Below are 24,368 nucleotides of genomic sequence, written 5' to 3'. Positions count from 1 at the left end.
TGGAACAACTTCCAGTATCTTCCAAAATTAAAGATGTATATAATCTCTAGATATATATCTATTCTTCAGATACACATATTTTCCATAAGTGAAAAAAAATATGTGTATAAGGATATTCACTGCAGTATAATTTGAAGATAGAAAATAAATACCCACCAATAAGGATCTTACTAAATGACAAGATACTTGTTCAATAGAACACTGTTACTGTCACTGCTAAGAATGAGATAGCTCTCTACTTGTAATATTAAGAGATCCAACATAAAAATTTTTTATGCAGAAGAATGGTACAATTTCAGGGAATGGTAGAGAATACATAGGTATGGTAGTGTTTGTAAATGTATCCTTCCACCAGAGATATTCCATACAGTTAAAAAAAAAAACCAAAAAACTGGTAACAATGGCTATCTCTAGGGAGAGAAACTGGGGGGTTAAGATAAGGAGGGAAAGAGACTAACTCTTTAATGATTACCCTTTAATATATTTTCTGAATGCATGCCTTGTGCAGGTATTACTTATTATTCAAGAAAAAATTTTTCGAAAAAGAATTTTAAATGCACTATAAAGAGGAAAGATTAGAGGCATGGAAAACAAATTATTGTAACAACAGCCTAGGAGAACAGTAAAAGCCAGACTAATAAAATGAGAATGGAAAGGAAGAACAGATCACAAAAACATGGCAGAGATAAAACCAAAAGGACTTGGAACTTTCTACCAGGAAACAGAAAAGAGTTAACCCTGCACCTGCATGCAAGCAACTAAAGGTAACTGGAGAAAAAACACAATTGTACTAATTATTCAACTGAGCACCCAGTAACACCTGCAACTGTCTCACCAATAATTTCACTTTGCAATTGTCTCAGATGACCATTTCATGCCTTTTTCCTTCTTAAATTTCGAAAACCTGTCCTCCTCACCCATCTCAGCTTCTTATAACAAAAGGAAATCAGAAGCAACCTGACAAGAATGACCTTATCTTCCTACCAACACATCTGTACCCGCAAAGCCCTATCCCATGCCCTTCCCATTAAAACATGATTATTCCCACTCTTCTCTGTGGCCAACCTCTATACCTGTGTCCTGTATTTCATCTTGCTTGCCTTCGTAATAACTTTCCTCCATTATACCTTCTTCCTGCATCATCAATTTCTTCCTTTTTTTTGAGACGTTCCCAGGAAAGCCCACCCTGACCTCAAGCTTACCTCCAACTACCATGTCTTATTTCAACATTCTTCTTCTTAACAGAAAAAAACCCTTAAATTATTTGTCTGTAATTACTGTTGCTACTCCCTCTTCCCTTCATCTCCTTTTAAATCACTCTATTCAGACTTTTCTCCCCAACACTCCACTGAAACCACAACAACTGGATTCCCATTCTTTACCATCTTATGTACCCTCCACAATATCTGAAAAGTTGAGAACTCTTCCTTTAAGTGGTTCATTCACTTGGCTTCCAGGATATTCCTCTCTGCTGGAAGCGCCTTCCATTTCCTTTACTGGTTGCTCCTCTACTTCTTGCCCTCTAAATGTTGAAAATGTCCTCAGATTCAGCCAAGGATTTCCCTCAATTTTGGTCATTTTAAGTTTCAGTTCCTGAATTTGTATTTGGTCCTTTTACAATCTGCCATGTCATTTTCATAACAATCCCCAACTCTCTGTTAAAAATTTTCAACCTTGGCTTTTTCCTTCCAGACCATAGTAAAACAATTGTTTAAATCCATATGTGGTATATAAAGTCCCAGTAAGTCTTACTTCTATTGTCTGATGTTTCTGCTGGTTCTCACTCATGGCATGTCATCTCCTCATACGCCCAACTACCTCTGATTCTGTGCTAGACACTGCATTTGAAAAATCAAGGAAAATAATCTGAGGCTCAAGATACTATTTTCCAATCTTTTCTTTATCTATATTCTTTCTGTATTAAGCTACTAATTTTCAAACCAGTTGTACTTCAAAATCTCTTGGGGGCTTTTAAAATACATCTTTCCTAGGCCTAATGCAGCAATTAAATTAGAATTGGGAGGATGCTCAACACAAATTGTTGGCATTTTTAAAAAGTTCCCTGTGAGAGAGAGCAGACAGCAGAAGCAAGAACTACAATTCTGCAGCCTGTGGAAGAAAAACCACATTCACAGAAACACAGACAAAATGAAAAGCCAGAGGACTATGTACCAGATGAAGGAACAACACATAAAACCCCAGAAAAGCTAAATGGAGATAAGCAACCTTCCAGAAAAAGAATTTAGAATGATAGTGAAGATGATCCAGGACCTCAGAAAAAGAATGGAGGCAAAGACTAAGAAGACATAAGAAATGTTTAACAAAGACCTAGAAGAATTAAAGAAAAAACACCTAGAAGAATTAAAGAACAAACAAACAGCAATGAACAATACGACAACTGAAATGAAAAATACACTAGAAGGAATCAATAGCAGAATAACTGAGGCAGAAGACCAGATAAGTGACCTGGAAGACAGAATGGTGGAATTCACTGCTGCAGAACAGAATAAAGGAAAAAGGATGAAAAGAAATAAAGACAGCATAAGAGACCTCTGGGACAACATTAAATCCAACAACATTTGCATTACAGGGGTCCCAGAAGGAGAAGAGAGAGATAAAGGACCAGAGAAAATATATGAAGAGATTATAGTCGAAAACTTCCCTAACATGGTAAAGGAAAAACCCACCCAAGTCCAGGAAGCACAGAGAGTCCCATGCAGGATAAACCCAAGAAGAAACAAGCCAAGACACATAGTAATCAAATCAATAAAAATTAAAGACAAAGAATAACATCGAAAGCAGCAAGGGAAAAATGACAAATAACATACAAGGGAACTCCCATAAGGTTAACAGCTGATTTCTCAACAAAAACTCTACAAGCCAGAAGGGAATGGCATGACATATTTGAAGTGATGAAAGGGAAGAATCTACAACCAAAATTACTCTACCCAGCAAGAATCTCATTCAGATTCAATGGAGAAATCAAAACTTTTACAGATAAGCAAAAGCTAAGAGAATTCAGCACCACCAAACCAGCTCTACAACAAATGCTAAAGGAACTTCTCTAAGTGGGAAACACAAGAGAAGAAAAGGACCTACAAAAACAAACCCAAAACAATTAAGAAAATGATCACAGGAACATACATATCGATAATTACCTTAAACGTGAATGGATTAAATGCTCCAACCAAAAGACACAGGCTCACTGAATGAATACAAAAACAAGACCCATATATATGCTGTCTACAAGACACCCACTTCAGACCTAGGGACACATACAGACTGAAAGTGAGGGGATGGAAAAAGATATTCCATGCAAATGGAAATCAAAAGAAAGCTGGAGTAGCAATACTCATATATTAGATAAAACAGACTTTAAAATAAAGAATGTTACACGAGACAAGGATGGACACTACATAATGATCAAGGGATCAATCCAAGAAAAAGATATAACAATTATATATGCACCCAACATAGGAGCACCTCAATACATAAGGCAACTGCTAACAGCTATAAAAGAGGAAATCGACAGTAACACAATAATAGTGGGGGACTTTAACACCTCACTTACACCAATAGACAGATCATCCAAAATGAAAATAAATAAGGAAACACAAGCTTTAAATGACACAATAGACCAGATAGATCTAATTGATATTTATAGGACATTCCATCCAAAAACAGCAGATTACACTTCTCAAGTGCGCACAGAACGTTCTCCAGGATAGATCACATCTTGGGTCACAAATCAAGCCTCAGTAAATTTAAGAAAACTGAAGTCATATCAAGCACCTTTTCTGACCACAACTCTGTGAGATTAGAAATGAATTACAGGGGGAAAAAAAACCCGTAAAAACCACAAACACATGGAGGCTAAACAATATGTTACTAAATAACCAAGAGATCACTGAAGAAATCAAAGAGGAGATCAAAAAATACCCAGAGACAAATGACAATGAAAACACGACCATCCAAAACCTATAGGATGCAGCAAAAGCAGTTCTAAGAGGGAAGTTTATAGCTATACAAGCCTACCTCAAGAACAAGAAAAATCTCAAATATACAATCTAACCTTACACCTAAAACCTTACACCTTACACCTTACACCTAAACCTTACACCTTACATCTAACCTTACACCTAAATGACAATGAAAACACGACCATCCAAAACCTATAGGATGCAGCAAAAGCAGTTCTAAGAGGGAAGTTTATAGCTATACAAGCCTACCTCAAGAACAAGAAAAATCTCAAATATACAATCTAACCTTACACCTAAAGGAACTAGAGAAAGAAGAACAAAAAAACGCCAAAGTTAGCAAAAGGAAAGAAATCATAAAGATCAGAGCACAAATAAATGAATTCGAAACAAAGAAAATAACAAAGATCACTAAAACTAAAATCTGGTTCTTTGAGAAGGTAAACAAAGTTGATAAACCATTAGCCAGATTCATCAAGAAAATGAGGGAGAGGACTCAAATCAATAAAATTAGAAGTGAAAAAGGAGGAGTTACAACAGACACAGCAGAAAGACAAAGCATCCTAAGAGACTACTACAAGCAACTCTATGCCAATAAAATGGACAACCTGGCAGAAATGGGCAGATTTGTAGAAAGGTATAACTTTCCAACAATGAACCAGGAAGAAACAGAAAATATAAACAGACCAATCACAAGTAATGAAATTGAAACAGTGATTAAAAATCTTCCAACAAACAAAAGTCCAGGCAGGACCAGATGGCTTCACAGGTGAATTCTATCAAACATTTAGAGAAGAGCTAACACCCATCCTTCTCAAACTCTTCCAAAAAATTGCAAAGGAAGGAACACTCCCAAACTCATTCTATGAGGCCACCATCAAATCACCCTGATACCAAAACCAGAGGAAGATACTACAAAGAAAGAAAATTTACAGACCAATATCACTGATAAATATAGATGCAAAAATCCTCAACAAAATACTAGCAAACAGAATCCAACAACACAGTAAAAGGATCATACACCATGATCAAGTGGGATTTATCTCAGGGATGCAAGGATTCTTCAATATACGCAAATCAATGTGATACACCATATTAACAAATTGAAGAATAAAAACCATATGATCATCTCAATAGATGCAGAAAAAGCTTTTGACAAAATTCAACACCCATTTATGATAAAAACTCTACAGAAAGTGGGCACAGAGGGAACCTACCTCGGGCTTGCCTGGTGGCGCAGTGGTTGAGAGTCCACCTGCCGATGCAGGGGACAGGGGTTTGTGCCCCGGTCCGGGAAGATCCCACATGCCGCGGAGTGGCTGGGCCCGTGAGCCATGGCCGCTGAGCCTGCACGTCCGGAGCCTGTGCTCCGCAACGGGAGAGGCCACAACAGTGAGAGGCCCACACACCGCAAAAAAAAAAAAAAAGAAAAGAAAAAGAAAGAGGGAACCTACCTCAACATAATAAAGGCCATATATGACAAACCCACAGCAAACATCATTCTCAATGGTGAAAAACTGAAAGCATTTCCTCTAAGATCAGGAACAAGACAAGGATGTCCACTCTCACCACTATTATTCAACACAGTTTTGGAAGTCCTAGCCACGGCAATCAAAGAAGAAAAAGAAAAGGAATACAAATTGGAAAAGAAGAAGGAAAACTGTCACCGTTTGCAGACGACATGATACCATACATAGAGAATCCTAAAGATACCACCAGAAAACTACTACAGCTAGTCAATGAATTTGGTAAAGTTGCAGGATACAAAATTAATTCACAGAAATCTCTTGCATTTATACACGAATGATGAAAAATCTGAAAGAGAAATTAAGGAAACACTCCCATCTACCATTGCAACAAAAAGAATAAAATACCTAGGAATAAACCTACCTAGGGAGACAAAAGACCTGTATGCAGAAAACTATAAGACACTGATGAAAGAAATTAAAGATTATACCAACAGAAGGAGAGATATACCATGTTCTTGGATTGGAAGAATCAATATTGTGAAAATGACTATACTACCCAAAGCAATCTACAGATTCAATGCAATCCCTATCAAATTACCAATGGCATTTTTTACGGAACTAGAACAGAAAATCTTAAAATCTGTATGGAGACACAAAAGACCCCGAATAGCCAAAGCAGTCCTGAGGGAAAAAAACGGAGCTGGAGGAATCAGACTCCCTGACTTCAGACTGTACTACAAAGCTATAGTAATCAAGACAATACGGTACTTGCACAAAAACAGAAACACAGATCAATGGAACAAGATAGAAAGCCCAGAGATAAACCCACGCACCTATGGTCAACTCATCTATGACAAAGGAGGCAAGGATATACAATGGAGAAAAGACAATCTCTTCAATAAGCGGTGCTGGGAAAACTGGACAGCTACATGTAAAAGAATGAAATTAGAACACTCCCTAACACCATACACAAAAATAAACTCAAAATGGATTCGAGACCTAAATGTAAGACTGGACACTATGAAACTCTTAGAGGAAAACATAGGAAGAACACTCTTTGACATAAATCACAGCAAGATCTTTTTTGATCCACCTCCTAGAGTAATGGAAATAAAAACAAAAATAAACAACGGGGACCTAATGAAACTTCAAAGCCTTTGCACAGCAAAGGAAACCATAAACAAGACGAAAAGACAGCCCTCAAAATGGGAGAAAATACGCATCAATGGACAAAGGATTAATCTCCAAAATATATAAACAGCTCATGCAGCTCAATATTAAAAAAAAAACAACCCAATCCAAAAATGGGCAGAACACCTAAATAGACATTTCTCCAAAGAAGACATACGGATAGCCAAGAAGCACATGAAAAGCTACTCAACATCACTAATTATTAGAGAAATGCAAATCAAAACTACAATGAGGTACCACCTCACACCAGTAAGAATGGGCATCATCAGAAAATCTACAAACAACAAATGCTGGAGACAGTGTGGAGAAAAGGGAACCCTCTTGCACTGTTGGTGGGAATGTAAATTGATACAGCCACTATGGAGAACAGTACGGAGGTTCCTTAAAAAATTAAAAATAGAATTACCATATGATCCAGCAATCCCACTACTGGGCATATACCCAGAGAAAACCATAATTCAAAAAGAGACATGCACCCCCAATGTTCATTGCAGCACTATTTACAACAGCCAGGTCATGGAAGCAACCTAAATGCCTATCGACAGACGAATGGATAAAGAAGATGTGGGGGCTTCCCTGGTGGCACAGTGGTTGAGAGTCCACCTGCCGATGCAGGGGACACGGGTTCGTGCCCTGGTCCGGGAAGATCCCACATGCCACAGAGCGGCTGGGCCCGTGAGCCATGGCCGCTGAGCCTGCGCGTCCTAAGCCTGTGCTCCGCAACGGGAGAGGCCACAACAGTGAGAGGCCCGCGTACCGCAGAAAAAGAAAAGAAAAAAAAAAGAAGATCTGTACATATATACAATGGAATATTACTCAGCCATAAAAAGGAACGAAATTGGGTCATTTGTAGAGACGTGGATGGATCTAAAGACTGTCATACAGAGTGAAATAAATCAGAAAAACGAATATCATATTAATACATATATGTGGAACCTAGAAAAATGGTACAGATGAACCGGTTTGCAAGGCAAAATAGAGATACTGATGTAGAGAACAAACGTATGGACACCAAGGGGGGAAAGTGGCGGGGGGTGGTTGTGGTGGTATGAATTGGGAGACTGGGATTGACATATATATACTAGTATGTATAAAACAGATAACTAATAAGAACCTGCTATATAAAAAAATGAATAAAATTCAAAAATTAAATTGAAACAAACAAACAAACAAGTTCCCTGTGAGATTCTACTATACAGCCAAAAAAGCTATGACCCCAATTTTTTCATCTGGTCACTTCTATCTACATTAAAGCCTCCCAAAATTTTATCTCTTGCTCGACCTGAGCTCCAGATTCTGATATACAACTCTTTACTTGAACCATCCACTTGGCTATCTAATAGACATTTCAAATTTAACAAAGCCACAAGTCTTACTTCTCCCTTTACCCCTCCCTTCTCCAGGCTTTCCTTACTACTAGGCTTAGCCAGACTCACTATCTCCTTTTGCCTGTATTACTGCACTAGCCTTATCCTTACTCTTGTTATTAGAACCCCCAACCCCCATCACCACCTGCCACAGGGATCTGCCAGACTGATCTTCTTAAAACATAAAAATCTCCAATGTTTTCATATTAAAAAAAAAAAAAAACCCAAGTTCCTTATCATGGCTTTTATTATCCCTGCCTACTTCCAATCTCATATTCTGACTCCACACATTCACTAAATCCCAGCCACCTTTGCTCATTACTTTTCCTCCAGATGTCAATAAGACAGGCTCCTCAATGTTCAGATCTGAAATTCTTTTTCACCTCGTTATAAGGTTATTTCCTAACCACCCTACCTAAAATAACAACCAAGCTCCATGGTTTTCCCCATTCCCTACTATTCCATAACCCTAACTTTATTTTCTTCAAACACTAGTCATGTAAAATTACCGTGTTTGCTTATTTGTCTTCATCCACTAAAACACAAAATTTATGAGAGTGGGGACTTTTTCTCTTTTACTGTTGCAAAGAACCTAAAAAACATTACCTGGAGAACTGTAGTATAGACTCAAATATTTGTGGACTGAATGAATGATGACTGACTTCCCTAATCTTAGTTGCCAGTAAGATGGTACCGTTCATCAGAGAATTTACGAGATTTATGAAGTGTCACATGTCAAGTACCCTCACATAAAATAAAGCTGGATACAAAATCTGTCCCCAAGAACCACTAAAATGGACAAAGTAGTTTAAAGACTAGCTTTAATAAAGTTATTCTCCTAATTAAAAATAATATGGAACTACAGAACAATGTATCGAAGAAGGCATATAATGAAAACCACACATTAATTATGTGCTTTCCATTCTGTTGTGTCCATCAAGAATTCTAATCTGCATTATTACTATTACATTATGAGGTAAATTCGTTTAATCATAAATTATACTATTTCAGAAAACAAAGAGAAATGTATTTAAAAACAGACACCAAGCAGCCATTTGTTGAAGATGCATCTGATGAGTTAAACTAGTTGACCTCTCTAAGATTCCATGGTTTAAATAACAGAGATACATAATACTGTTAATATATATTCCAATGTTACTATATATACCATATAATAATACTACTATTCAATATTATACCTAAGATATTTGAGACCTCTAGAAGTATCATTGTCAATGGATTACTCATGGATCTGTGAACACTAATTTTCCACAGGATACTAAGAAAATAACAAGTGTGACCAAAAACATACATTAAAATGATTTATTTTAAAAGACAGTGTACTCTAGATATTTTTCTAGGCATAGGTATTATAATTTGAAATTCCCAACTTCTTGCACAAATTCTTGAATTGCATCAGATGACTTGTAAATCAATACAAACTGAGTTCAAAAACTATGGTTCAAAGTTTCTAAATTATTTTACTCAAAAAAAAAAAAAGTCTAGGGCTTCCCTGGTGGTGCAGTGGTTGAGAGTCCGCCTGCCGATGCAGGGGACACGGGTTCGTGCCCCGGTCCAAGAAGATCCCACGTGCCGCGGAGTGGCTGGGCCCGTGAGCCATGGCCGCTGAGCCTGCGCGTCCGGAGCCTGTGCTCCGCAACGGGAGAGGCCACGACAGTGAGAGGCCCGCGTACCGCAAAAAAAAAAAAAAAAAAAAAAAAGTCTAGTAAGAACTTACATGTACTAAAACTCACCACTAAACAAACTTAATGGCAAACAAATGGAGAAAATATCTGTGGTGTGTGACAAAAGACTGATGTCCTTAACATAAAGATGTCTTTTAAAAATGTCTTACAAATCAGTAGTGAGGGAAAAACAAGCAAAAAACATGAAAGGATAATGACCAAACACAAATAGACAATAAACATGCAAAAATGTTCAAGTTCCCCAATAATAAATGAATGTATTAGAGTCTATTTTTACCACCCCAAAACTGCCATTTGATAAAATGACATCCCAGTACAAAAAAACCCATCCTCGCAAACAATGGGGGTGAAAGAGCGTTTCTGCAGTATATATAAAAGCCTTAAATTCTTCTGCATAAGGAAATGATCAGAAGTGTGAGCAAAGATTTCTATGTAACGGGAAAAAAATGAAAAATAACCTAAACACCTAACAAGAGAGGATTAGTTAAATCATGAAATATCATCACCAAAATACTTAGTAATGAAACTAAATAATCATGTTGTGGAAAACTAATGATCTGGGAAATGCACACAATATATTATTTGGAAAAAAAAGATAAAGTTGTGTATATGACCTCAATTTTAAAGTGACCCCAAAGTGTAAAGACACAGTATGCAATATGCACCAAAAAAAGACCAGAAGATTATACAGGCAATTTACCAACTTTATTGGTTGTAGGATTACTAATTTTTTTTCTTCTCAGGACTGTCCTGAATTTCTACATCTGATATTAGTCTTTTTCTTTGCTATACTTCTTCTCCTTTCCTATTTTCTGTTGGATTGATAATTTTCTACCTCCTGCCCCAGTTTAGAAGTTAAAAATTGCACTTTTGCAATAGACAGAACACAGAGGGTCTCCAGGGTAGTAAAAATACTCTTACTATACCATAATGATGGATATGTTATTATACACTTGTCCAAACTCAAATAATGTACAACACCAAGAGTGAACCATTATGTAAACTATGGACTTTGTGTAATTATGATGTATTAACGTAGGTTCATCAGTTTTAACAAATGTATCACTATGGTGAGAGACGTCATGATGGGGGATGCTATGCATGTGTAGGGGCAGAAGGTAGATGGAAAATCTCTGTACCTCCTCTTCAATGTTGCTGTGAACCTAAAACTGCTCTAAAAAAACAGTCTTAATTTAAAAATATATATATATATAAAATCACACTTTTGTTCTCTTAATTACTTATATCCAAATTATAAATTGATGTAAAATGGCTAAAACTATTTTCTATAAAGCTGATCCTCCTAAAAATGACAAGAACCTCTACCCAGGAACCAATCCCCACAAGTCCCACACCGCTATTTCTTTTTTAGGCTTAGTATTCCATTTCTTAACAATATAAATATTAATTTCCAAGAATAATGAATACCATGTATTAAAATACAACTGATAAAAAATGAGTTCACCATGATACACCAAAGGAAAAAAAAAAGAGAGAGAGAGAACCTCTGATGGCAGCTAAGACACCAACTCATTCTGAAAACAGATAAATAAAAGGAATGGATTTAATAGCTTATCCTGCCTTTCTTGTACAAACTGTGCTTCGGGGGTAACCAAATAGCTAACAAGGGAAGGATCTTTTCAGAAAAAAATCACAGCTTAACACAAAAGGACTGAGAAAATTAGAAAAATCACCATTTTGCAAATCTTAATGAAATAATGAATCCAAGTTACAACAATGAAAAGCTGCTAAAACTATTATTTGAAAAGCTGAGACTTGGAGGCACATGAACCAATAAAAGACACAGTGCTTGTTTGAATCCTAACTTGATCAATTCTAAAAAGGTATTTTTAATAATTTGGGGAAAACTAAACATTACAAGGCTATTAAATAATACTAAAGGATAACTATAAATTTAGGGTATTGTAAATAATGGTACTTTGGTTATGTTTCTTAAAATCCTTAACATTAGCGCAGCAGTTTTCAAACTTCTCGATATCAGAATCACTTTAAGTTTTAAAAATTACTGAGGACTTCAAAGAGTTTTTGTTTATGTGAGTAACACCTATTTGCCAGAGAACAAGGGTAAAGGAGAATGGCTATGAAGTTGCATATGGGAATGGAGAGAGGTGGTAAAATGATACTATATCTTAATTATGGTGGTGATTATACAACTGTGTTCAGTTACTGAAAGTGCAGAATGGTGCACTAAAATTTTAGAAGGAATTTTACTGTATGTAAATTATGTTGTTAAAAAAAATCCATTTTTAAAAAATTTGAATGAAGGTTTCAGTTGTCCTCTGCTTATATATCAATATTTTCCATATTAAGAATCAAAACTGGGAACATTTTAAAGGTTGATTTATTAATTTCAAAGTAACAAACTCATAAATGTTAACATAAGTAACATCCTCTTATGAAAAATATATATTTTTAAAAATTAGAATAGTTTGACATTTTTGCAAATATCTTTAATATCTGGCTTCTTAGAAAATAGCTAGATCATACTAAGTTAAATAAGTCAGACACAGACAAATATATGCTATCACTGATACAAATTAACATTTACAAAACAGAAATGTAATCACAGACATAGAAAACAAACTTATGGTTACAAAATAGGAAAGGAGAGGGAAGGAATAAATTAGGAGTTTGGAATTAACAGATACACACTACTCTATATAAAACAGATAACAAGGACCTACTGTATAGCACAGGGAACTATATTCAATATCTTATAATAACCTATAATGGAAAAAATCTGCAAAAGAATAGATATATACATATATATAACTTTACTGCTTTGCTGTACACCTGAAACTAACACAACATTGTAAATCAACAATACTTCAATTTAAAAAAAAAAAAAACAAAAAACAGCTAGATCTTTATATCTGCTTCTGTGTTCAATCTGCTGTGTTATCATATATCATATAGCCTCTGAAAAACTCCACTGTACACCACTTGTGAGGCAAAAATGAAATAAGCAAATAGCATCTTGGTATTATTATGAAAATAACTTGGACCTCACAGACACCTATGAAAAGGGTCTGGGACTCCTAGACCACACCGTGCAAATCACTCCATTAGTATTACTGGGTAAAGTTATACACTCTCTGGAATTTACTTTAAAATACTCCAGGAAGAGTAAAATTTCAAACAGTGGGAAAAGAAGAAAGGCAGAATGTTGATAACTGTTGAAGCTGCGAGGTGGTTACCTTAAGGTTCATCATACATTTATCTGCTTTGGTGTATCTCTGAAATTTTCTGTAACTTAAAGTTACTAGTGTTTTACGGTCAGTTAAATTATTAATTTTTTACCCACTGTAATCACTACTATGTCCTCATTTCCTCTGGATCCATTTTTCTACTTAACACTTCAGTAGTTACTTTCATAAGGGTCTTTGAATAATAAACTTTCAGTCCTTGATTATTTTAAGTATCTTCATTATATTCTAACTCTTAAGTAGGATTTTTAATTGCATACAGAATTCTTGCCTGCTGGTTACTTTCTCTCAGTGCTATAAAGATACTACTACATGATCTTCTGGTATGTGTGTGGCTGATGAGAAGTTTGTAGGTCTGTAATTTGTTAGCAATATGACTTTTCTGTTAAAATTTAAGATTATCTTTCTCCAAAATTTTAGTTTAAGACAGGGGTGGACTTATTTTTGTTTATCTTTCTTAATACTTGAAGCAAAATTTTCATCTGTAAACTATGTATCTCCAACACCAGAAAATTCTCAGCCATTATCTCATCCAACACTGCTTCTCTTGCCATTCACTCTATTCTCTTTTTCTGAAAATCTTATGTTGGTGACTCTCAATCTTTCAAGTCTCTACCTGTTCATTATCTCTAAACTATATTCTGGGTAAATTTCTAAGTATATTACTATTCACTCATTTTTTTCTATGTCCAGCCTAAAGATTCTCCTGTTTGTCCCGCCAAATTTTTCTATTTCATCTAAACAATGCTATCAAGACATACCACTACTAGTAAAAAAGAAAAAGCACTGTAAATTAAACACTGACATGCCATGGTCGGTAAGATATACTCATATCTCAGAAGAAATGTTAAAACGTTAAACAATTCGTGTCTTTGAATCAATGAAATATGCTTCTCCTTTCTAGGATTTCTGGTTGTTTCTTTTACACATCTACCTTTTTTGTTTCACAACTTCTTTTCTAAAGATGCTACAGCTTCCTTTATCTCATTGACAGGTATAAACATACTGATTTTAAAGTCTTTCACAGATTTTTAAATTATCTTTCTTTAATTGGACATGAATTCATCTCTTGATTGTTGATTTTACTGGCTATCTTTCATAGATTTTCCCTTCATCATGTATTTTGCAATTTTGGTTTTCAGGCTTATACTGAGTATAATTTTTCTCTCTGCATTATACCTCCATGCCTGGCATTTTTCCAAGTGTTTCCACCAAGTCTGTCTGGCCCTAATGTAGACCTAGGTCTTTTATTGGCTTCAGAGCTAATACTGGAGATGTCATAAATCTAGACACCAAGTTAATCGCTCAATGGTTCAGACTGGTTCAGAATCTGATCACAAGATTGTTGATGTCCTCCTATTTCCCCATGTCCTCTTCTCATTTCTGTAAGTGTACAGCCTCATTTAAGCTGTACCTTAGAGTAACAGACAGCAACAAACTTTTTTTTTTTTTTTTAAGCTCACCTCTACAAAAAGGAATCCTACGCCAGGCCCTGGTTTTAGGCAGTGAATTTGACTCTTAGCTCTTTCTCATGTGGGGTCTTTTTAACTATATTAATAGATAATTAAATAGAATATAATTCCTGACCTAAATACTTAACAGGTATGGTCACCCTACCAAAAAAAGTAACTAAAAATTAAGCAGGATAAAAAAAAACTGTACAAGCAGTATAGTTATGACAATATTTTAAAATGTGCATGACACCAAGCTTTACATATACCCAATCTTAGAGGATAAGCCAAAATCGGGTAGAGAACTAAAATTTGAGAAACTGGCTAAGTCTTGGCTTGAATTTGGGAGAAATTTTCTCACTCGAAAAGATGTCAGAAAGATCGCCTAGCTTCAAATACACAGCAAATGGTAGAGTAAAAATTAAATTTCAAAAACAGCACGCATTTCTCAGTGGGCAAGGAAAAGAAATAAAGGGAGTGAGTGGGGTTGCAGCTTGGGGCCCAATGAGCTCTATGTTCCAAGGAAGATGGGGGTTTGGTTTCTAAGGGATAAGAGGCACTAAACATACCCCTCATGAGGAGAGACCCTGAATCAGATTCACTTCTTAAAACAGGTTGGAATAGAGGTCATTTTTGTGAAAGAGGAGCTTAGAAAAAAGGTCAAAGAAATTGCAGAGTCCTAGTAAAAAAAACGGTGTGGTCTCATTTATTTGGGAAATGTGTTACATTGTTTCCATACTCACCAAAATGCAAACCAATGGTGTCAAAATTTTAAGCAGTTCATCTGTGCATACTATGCTCTAACACCGATAAAGGTTTTTTTTACTGATTTTTCATGTAAGAAAACACATCCTAAAATAATTTCTTCCTTCTTGCCAATTAAAAAGACAGTACACCAAGGGGTAGTTTTCCTATTACCAAATTATCCCCAAATTACAACTTCCTGGTTTTTATTTCTAAATATGCTGTTATGTACTATGCAGCATTTTTATTCTGATTCTCTTTAACTTTTATTTTCTCAAGTTCTTTCCCCATTCCTTTAAAATTTGGGAAAAAATTCAAATTTAATGGCCTTCTGGAGTGCTTATTTTACCCTCCCTTGCCAACATACAATAAACTAAATTATCATCCTAAAAATTCGATTTTGTATTTAATTCAAACACTGTTGCTATTTTGATAGTATTTTGGAAATAAATTATTGTACTGAGCACTTAGTGCTTTATATCAATCTAATTTCATGACCAACATAAATCCACAAAATTACAAATAAATTCTCTAGAGGTGTTTTTCTAACATGTATAGATCTCCATAACTTTAACTTTGTGGAAGCTTTAAAAACTGGTTTCTAAAAACTATCTCCTATGTCCTCAGAAGTCTGTCATCTACCAGTATTCTCAAACTTTTTGGTCTCAGGACTCCTTCTAAACTCTTAAATATTACTGAGGTCCCCAAAAAGCTTTTGTTAATGTAGGGTATTTATTTTGATATTTACTGTATTAGGAATTAGAAGAGAAATTTTTAATGTTTTGATTCATTTGAAAACAATAAATCCATTAAATGTTAACACAAATTAAGATTTTATGAAAAACAACTATTTTCCAAAAACATACATAAAAGTTTAATGAGGAGAGAGGTCATGTTTCACATTTTTGCAAATCTCTTTAATATCTAGGTTAAAAGAAGACAACTGGAGTTTCATATTTGCTTTTGCAGTGTGTTGCAATACGTGGTTTGGGTTGAAGCATATAAAGAATATCTAGTTTCACAAAGATATGTGGCTGGAAAAAGAAGTAATCTGATAGTCTTTCAGCCAATTGTGGTTATTCTTCTTGGATACTATACCAAATCTGACAAGTGCTAAATTTCTTAAAGGTCAGTTGTAATGTAGAATCTGAAACTGTATTGGTAAACTTTCCACATGCTTGTTGTTGGCCTATCTTGAACTCTGAACAGATGGATCTTTTACCCATGCAGGATTTTGTAACATGAGCTGATCATCTGAAAACTACTGGTTCACTCAGTTGTCATAAAGATCTTCCAAATGATGGCATATTTCATTATAATACAGTATCCCCCAAAATGCTATTTATTAATATTAATATCACTGTCCATTTCATCATAAAAGTATGTAATTATTAACAAGTTACCAAGTTCATAGTAGTAGATTCAAGTTTTCCAAAATTCTAATTTTCACTGGAAAGCCCAAATTTTATCATTGGTAGCAAACAGTCAAGTTTTTTTCCTTTTAAGGACAGGCTCATTTAATTCATTATACTTTTTAGAAAATATCTGTCACTTAAGTACATGAGTCTCTCAATAACCATAGTTTGTCAGTCTTTCAAGTAAAATGTGTTTCCAAAAAATAGCACCTAGTTCAGCTTGCAACTCATACAATTGTTCAATTGAAAACAATATATATATTTTCAAAGATAATCATCTTATTTTGGTATGCAGAAGTGCTTTATTAAAGTATACTTCCCATTTTGTCATAAAGAATATTACAAAGACATGCAGCAGGAACTACAAATCAGAAACACAATGAGATACCACTTCACACCCATTCTTAGTATATCTAAAATCAAAAAGGAGGACAATGATAAATGTTGGTGGGGATATAGAAAAACCGGAACCCTTTTGCTGGTGAGAATGTAAAATGGTACAGTCACTTTGGAAAAACAGTTTGGCAGTTCCTCAAAATGTTAAACATACAACCCAGCAATTCCACTGCTAAGTATATACCCAAAAGAAACAAAAACATGTCCACACCAAAAAACTGTACACGAACGTTCACAGCAGCATTATTCTTAATAGCTAAAAAATGGAAATGTTGTTCATCAATGGATAAAGGAATAAAATGTGGTATATCCATACAATGGAATATTATTCAACCACAAAAAAGAACAAAGTACGTTTAAAGGCTACAAGACAGATGAACCCTAAAAATATTATGGTAAATTAAAAGTCAGACACAGTGAGCCACATACTGTATGATTCCACTGATAAGATATAATAGGCAAATCTAAAGAGACAGAAAGTAGATTAGTGGTTGCTGGGGGGCTCAGGGGACGGGGCAGGGAATGTGGAGTGACTGCTAATGGGTACGGGGTTTGGGGGAGGTGCTGAAAATGTTCTAAAAATAGAGAGTGGTGATGGGTGCATCAGTCTGTGCCTATATTAAAAACCACTAAACTATATACTTTAAAGGGCGAGTTTTATAGTATGTGAATTATATTTCAATAAAGCTATTATCTTAAAAAGGACATGCAGCATTCAAGGGTCAAGGTTTAGTAAAAATAACTCTTTTGACTTGTTCATCAAGGTCATTGCTCAGTGAAGCTAGCTAGCATTTTTCTTTAACTGCAAGTGGATGGTCATAAAGAATACAACTACTAGTACAGTTTAGCATCACAGCTTTGATTTGCGCTAAAACACAGCAGTTTTAGCCACCATCAGTGAAAATGTCTATACAAGAAAAAAGGCAAATAAACTGTACTATTTTTATGAAAAGTAGTTTGATATCAAGGACCTCTGACAGGGTCTCAGGGATCCTCAGAGATCCACAGACCACACTTTGAGAATGCTGCTCTAAACCATAGCTTCAGAAGGCTCAAATGCAATTAAAGGCTTTCTAAGCACAGACAATTCCTATTTTCTAAGTATATATCACAAATTCCTCAAAAGAAAAAATACTATTACTTCAAAAAATTAAATCCAAGTGTCCCAATTTAAGAGTTTAGAATCACTGACTCAGTGGAAGGTTATAACAGCACAATCTCCACAAAAACCCAAATAATGACGTAAAAGAGTAAAAGTAAGAATTTAGTGTACAACAAAGGATTCAATAAAACACTATCTAAATAAATAACAGCACGAAGGTAATGAGGATACTATCTTTTAAAAGAGATTTATATTTTTATTATTGAATAATTATGTACTACTTAATTCTTAACACAACAAAGAGTAGACTTCGAAAATTTCTACCCATGCTATCAATAATAACATATCTAACACAGCTAGGTTTAAGTACTTCACACTTGTAAGAATAAACTATCACAGAACTGAAGAATTTTAGGTCTAGAAGGTACCCTAGATATAGTTACCTAGGCCAACAGCTGCATTTTACATGCTGAGAAAACTGAGTTTGCAAGAGAAAAAGTAACTTAGCCAAAACCACACAGGCTAGCTAATGGGTGAGACAGCATAAACAGTACCTACTCCCAGTACCATGTTTTCACTATACCAACCTGACTGCCCAACCAAATAAAATGCATAGAACATTTAATTTACATCACACCAAGAACAGCCAAGACACCTTACATGCCAAATAAAAATTCTGTGATGCTTGAGAGTACCAATCAGATGTGAAAAAATGTACAAAACTAAGTGACGAAAAACAAATGTAATTGGCATAACAGAGAAATGAATCTTTGACTTCAAAAACTACAATCTTTCAATGCAGAACAATTTGAAACACGTTTTGGTGTTGACTTTTCACAAAGACACAGGGAAATGTATCATCACCTTTAAAGACAGCCAGATACTGATGAACACCTCACTGAACTTATCTATAGCATGACATGACTTGGAAAACTCACCTGCAGGACTGTCAGCATTCTCTCCGGGGTGTAGTTGTATACCAGTAGAATCTATAGAGTTTACTGTAACTGTCTGTAGATTTGGCAACTGACCAGTGCTTAGACTAACTGGAGTTGAAGTCAAGGCTCCACCTGCTGCAACTTGACCAAGCGTGAGTGTCTGAACAGGCGTCAAAGTTATTTGTTGGGCAGCAGTATTCTGTATTTGCAAATTCTGCAAGTTCTGAACCCCTTGTACTTGAAATGTTTGCCAAGTTATCTGTCCAGAAGGGGTCACTGTCTGTGCCTGAATTAAAAAGGTTCCAGGATTCAGCTGCAACTGAAGATTTTGCAAAGCCTGTTGTGATATATTCTGACCACTGGCTTGCACACCATGGATTGTCTGTGGTGTAATACCTTGCACAATTTGGGCTTGACTGGTTGGCTGCTGAGACTCTTGAAGTTGCAGATGTTGTACAACAGGCTGTGCTGTAGAAACCTGAATATTCTGAGCCTGTGTCTCTTCAGAAACAGGCGACTGGATATAATTTCCCTGAAGATCTGAAGAATGGACTTGCCCACTAGTAGTAGTCAAGCTATTTGTATTTTGTTGTAATATACCTGTACTATCTATAGTAACAGGCAACTGTGATGAAGAGGATGTTGGCACAAATAAATCTGTCTCAGTATTAGTTTCATTAATATCAGGAGAAACCCGCTCACCAGTCCTTTCTGAATTGTCTGAACTATCCATAGCTTGTCCTGTGTTTATCAAATGTCCATCAGCATTAATGCCTGCGGTCATTGTCTGAGAACTGCCCGAGAGTCCCAAAGAATCTAGATCGACACTATTGATTGGTACAAAGGTAATATTTCCTGGAAGACCAAGAGGCACATTAGCAACTACTTGGGTTTGGCCAGGAAAGGATGAACCACCAATTGCAACTCCCTGAACCTGGACTTGACCAGTCTGTGGTATGAGATTCTGGATATTAGCAGGAGGTGTTCCAGAGGCAAGCAAGGTTTGATTAGAGCCAGGAATGATCTGAATTTGACCACTTTCTTGATTTATACCCCCATTATCTGAAGAGCCTGTGAAACCAATCTGAACCTGCTGACCATCTGATGACTGAATCTGTGGTATTACTTGATACTGAACATTGGACACTGTACCATTTGATGAATCTGATCCTGGTGCAACTGAAAATATTTGCTGATTCTGCAAATTCTGAAGGGGAAGGACATACTGCCCACTGGAAGTAGCAGCACTTGGAATCTGTACTAGATTACCAGCTTCATCTTTTATAGTTGTAGGTGTGGCTGACAAAACCTCCCATCGGTTTGGTGCTCCTCCTAACTGTGCAGAAGCCAAATCACCTGTCTGGATAAAGAAAACAAAAAATGTTATGTGATATGTATTTGTGGTACATTTAATCCAATCCTCAAAAAACTGATATAAATCCTACCACCTGAAAATAAAAGTTCTCTTAGTAACACAACACAGCTCAAATACAGAAGTACTATATAAACTACAATAATCATCATTTCCAATTTTGTTAGTTATTGCAAAGATAAGCCATGCTATCTGAGCAGGAAAAAAGTTCAATTAGAATATTATTTGTTTTATGACTACCAACTGATTTTCTAATCCCTCACCTATGATCTACAGTTAAAAATAAATAAGTAAAAGTAGAAGTAGCTAGAGAAAAGATTACGGACAGCTCAAACCAAACATACCTCACTGAAAAGAGTTCAAAAGGTATAAAACTCACTAAAAACATACCACTAAATCAGGTACATTACATACGCATACGAAAAAGAAATATCAGAGCAGTGTCATCAGTTCCCTGAGTTAGAAAAAGTTAAGATTTGTATATTACTGCTATCAATGTAATTGATAGCAACCTTAAATCAAACAATTAAAGCTACTCTTTCATGGCATGTAGTAAGGTACTCCAGAGTAAACTCAGGGTGAGGGCGATTCCTTTAGTGAGCCATCAAATTCTTTTTCCCATGAACTACTAAAAAAATATGAGACCTTAAAAAATTTTAATGAGGAAAGGTTATTGCCCTGTGACCACCACTGCAAAGTCAGCCCATCTGAAAGGTTTTTCTAGAATCTAAAAGCTGGAGGATATAGACTTGCTTTACCTACTATTTCTACCTAAGTCTGCAGAAGAATGCTAGACATATACATTTTGTATTCTGTGACCTGCTAGAATCTCAGATATCATCTCCATATTTTATGGATTAGACAAGACTAGAAAAATACCAATGGAGGAAAGTAGAAAGCAATAAAACCCAACAAATCAATGTCAAATTTTTTTTTGACATTGACATTCAAAGGGTAAATTTTTTAAGGAATAATAACAGTAACATCTAACATTTGAACCGTTCTTTTATATGCCAAAAACCACTTTTATATGCCAAGAACCATGATAGGGATTTATAAGATTATATCACCTGTTGCTTACAACTATCCTATGAGGTATTATGACTATCCCCATATCACAGATGACAAAATTGACAGACAAAATCACACAGCTATCAAATGGCCAAAACAGGATTTAAAACTAAGCCAGTCTAACTCCAGAAGCCAGGCTCTTAAATACTATACCATACTTGTCTCCCACTAAGACCAGGGGTAAAGATGTGGGGAATGAGACCCTATATGAATTAATCACCATCAAAATAATGCCATCCCTAACCCATTTCCTTCTAGATCTGTATATGACTTCCCATAACTCCACACACCACTAGACAATGAGAACATGAGCATATCTAGCCCAGAATTCTCAACCTAGGATCCATGCCTGGGATTCAAGGGATCTTTAAATCCTCTAAAATAGCATACCAACTTTTTGATAGAGGGCCTGGGGTGGGGGTGGGGGCAATGGTATCTAGAGTTTCTTCATATTCTCACAGGGGGGTCTTGTGACCATAAAAAAAAAAAAGGTTAAGACAAATACTGTTCTCTCAACATAAACCATTCCACAAAATTTAATACAAATATTGTACAACCAGATGAACCTAAAAATTTAAGAAGACTCACTACCTAATTTTCATGTACACACACAGTTGAAGAGTATATATTTCAATAGATGAACCACAGTGTAATGACTCCATTCAAGACATTTGAGCCTATCTGCCAAGATGAAATAAGGATGAGTAAGCCCATGAGATATATAAGGTCATCTTCAAGTGGTTCACAATCTATCCAAGCAGACATACACATACAAGCTACTACTATGTGAATAGTGGTGTACACTAGGCATATAATCAGAACACTTCGGGGGAACACAGAAAAATGAAAAAAAAAAAGATTTCACATAAGAGATTTTTAAGTAATTGTGGATAAAATTTAAGATTTCACTGTGTGTGGTTAGGAAGCAGAAATACAGGCATTAACAAGGTATAGAAATAAAGTCACAGACTTTTAAGAGACTCTAAAAAAATAATGTATAGTTTGGAGTTCGAGAGGATCCAGAAAACATTCATATTCATAGAAAAGAGTAATGGGGAACAGGACTAGACATTTTTATCAGGGCCTGTAGTAAATGGTTTCACCGGTCCTACTAACAAGTTTGGACTTTATCCTACAGATAGTGAATGAAAGCTATAAAAGGTTTTGAGGCAAGTGAGTGGCGCAATCAGATCTGTGCTTTATAAAGATAAACTAAGACCTAGTGAAGGAGACTGAAAGGCTGAAGACAATAAAGGCAGAGAAACCGTAGGACCCAGTACAAATGTCCAGGCCTGAACTAAAATAGTGATCTATCTTTTAAACACAAACATTTAAACTTATCAAACTTAAATTGTTAAAATGAAGCACCAGACTTTAAAAGTAGCCTACATTCTTCAAATTCTACCTGGTATAAAAATTACAAGCTTAAGTAATCTTTCCCTATATTAGAGTAACAATTCATGTTTCACTTCAGTCTCTTGGCTTTTTTTTTTTTTTTTTGCGGTATGTGGGCCTCTCACTGTTGTGGCCTCTCCTGTTGCAGAGCACAGGCTCCAGATGCGCAGGCCCAGCGGCCATGGCTCACGGGCCCAGCCGCTCCACAGCATGTGGGATCTTCCCGGACCAGGGCACGAACCTGTGTCCCCTGCATCGGCAGGCGGACTCTTAACCACTGCGCCACCAGGGAAGCCCAGTCGCTTGGCATTTTAAATAAACTAAAGATATTTAAATCTATCCTTTATACTGAAAACTACACTAAAGTATAGTGCTTCAAATCCAATTCTTATCTTCTTAAGGTTATTGTTCACCTATGGAGAACCAACCTTGAATTTTTTCTGACCGGCATTAAATATACAATTTTTCAACTTATACCAAATATAGTATCTTACATACAAATTAATTTTACAATGCAGTCATTCGTAGGTATCCCCAGGATATTGGTTCCAGGACCCTGCAGATACCAAAATCCCCCATGCTCAATTCCCTTACATAAAATGTATACTACAGGCAGACCTCCAAGGATGCAGAACCCACAGATATAGAGAGACAACCGTACTGGCATTTTGTCTCTTTTTCATCCTTAAAATAAAAAGTCAAATTTATGGCATCTGAGTATTTTTTTTAACAAAATCTTAATAAGAGCAGATTCAACCATAAGTGAACAGCTTTCTAGTTCAAGAAATTCCTTGAAAATACTTACAACTACTCAAATGACAAGTCTGAATAAATACTAGAACCCCCTTCTCCAGAAGCTAAATAAAAATAAACTACAGTACCACTTTTCCCAACAATGCAGGCCATTAATTGAAGGGAAATCTCCAAACCTAGGACAAAATGATATACTTGAACTTTTTTGAGTAAACCTAAGGTTAAGAGCATATATAAAAACTATTTATGAACACTGAAACAAGAATACTAGACTTTCATAATATAAGCTAAGACTATAAATGCTTAGAAGAAGGGAGTACATTGCACTAGAAAGGAAAAAATTCATATGTGGGTTCTAGCCTAGCTAGAACTGTGGAATCATGTGTGATTTAGAGCAGGACCTTATGGGAAAAATATTACCTTGCAGGGTCATAAGATCCTAAAGAAAGTGTTAAGCGTCATAAACTGTAAAGCACTATATAATCGTATATTATCCTTATGATAACTAAGATTATGAAGACAGATTTGAAAAACATCCAATTGCGCTTAGCATAATGAGCAATAAATACTTACTGAATGAATAAAAGTATTTTAAAATTATTGCAAAGGAAATGATAGGAAAAATGAATAAAACCGACCTTGAGATATTACAGTCTTCAATGAAAAACTCTACACCAATTTTAAACCAATTCCACAATAACCCCCCAATATTTCAAAACTACAAAGCCTACTAAAACCATTCATTTGTAAGAGAAATTTCGTCAGCAGCATACCAAAAAAATAGGTAAATTAGA

The 24,368-nt window shown here is 35.7% G+C and overlaps 1 protein-coding gene across 1 annotated transcript in view; it reads right to left on the bottom strand.

Moving 5' to 3' along the window:
- Positions 1-24,368, bottom strand: part of SP3 (Sp3 transcription factor) — a 65,257-nt gene that overhangs the window by 34,151 nt on the left and 6,738 nt on the right. The window contains exon 4 of the mRNA XM_067741509.1: positions 18,984-20,343. Coding sequence (XP_067597610.1) covers positions 18,984-20,343 — 1,360 coding nt within the window. The remainder of the gene's footprint in view (positions 1-18,983; positions 20,344-24,368) is intronic.

The sequence above is a fragment of the Pseudorca crassidens genome, chromosome 6 (assembly GCF_039906515.1).
Source record: "Pseudorca crassidens isolate mPseCra1 chromosome 6, mPseCra1.hap1, whole genome shotgun sequence".
Lineage (NCBI taxonomy): Eukaryota > Metazoa > Chordata > Mammalia > Artiodactyla > Delphinidae > Pseudorca > Pseudorca crassidens.
This window is presented reverse-complemented; position numbering and strand designations above follow the sequence as displayed.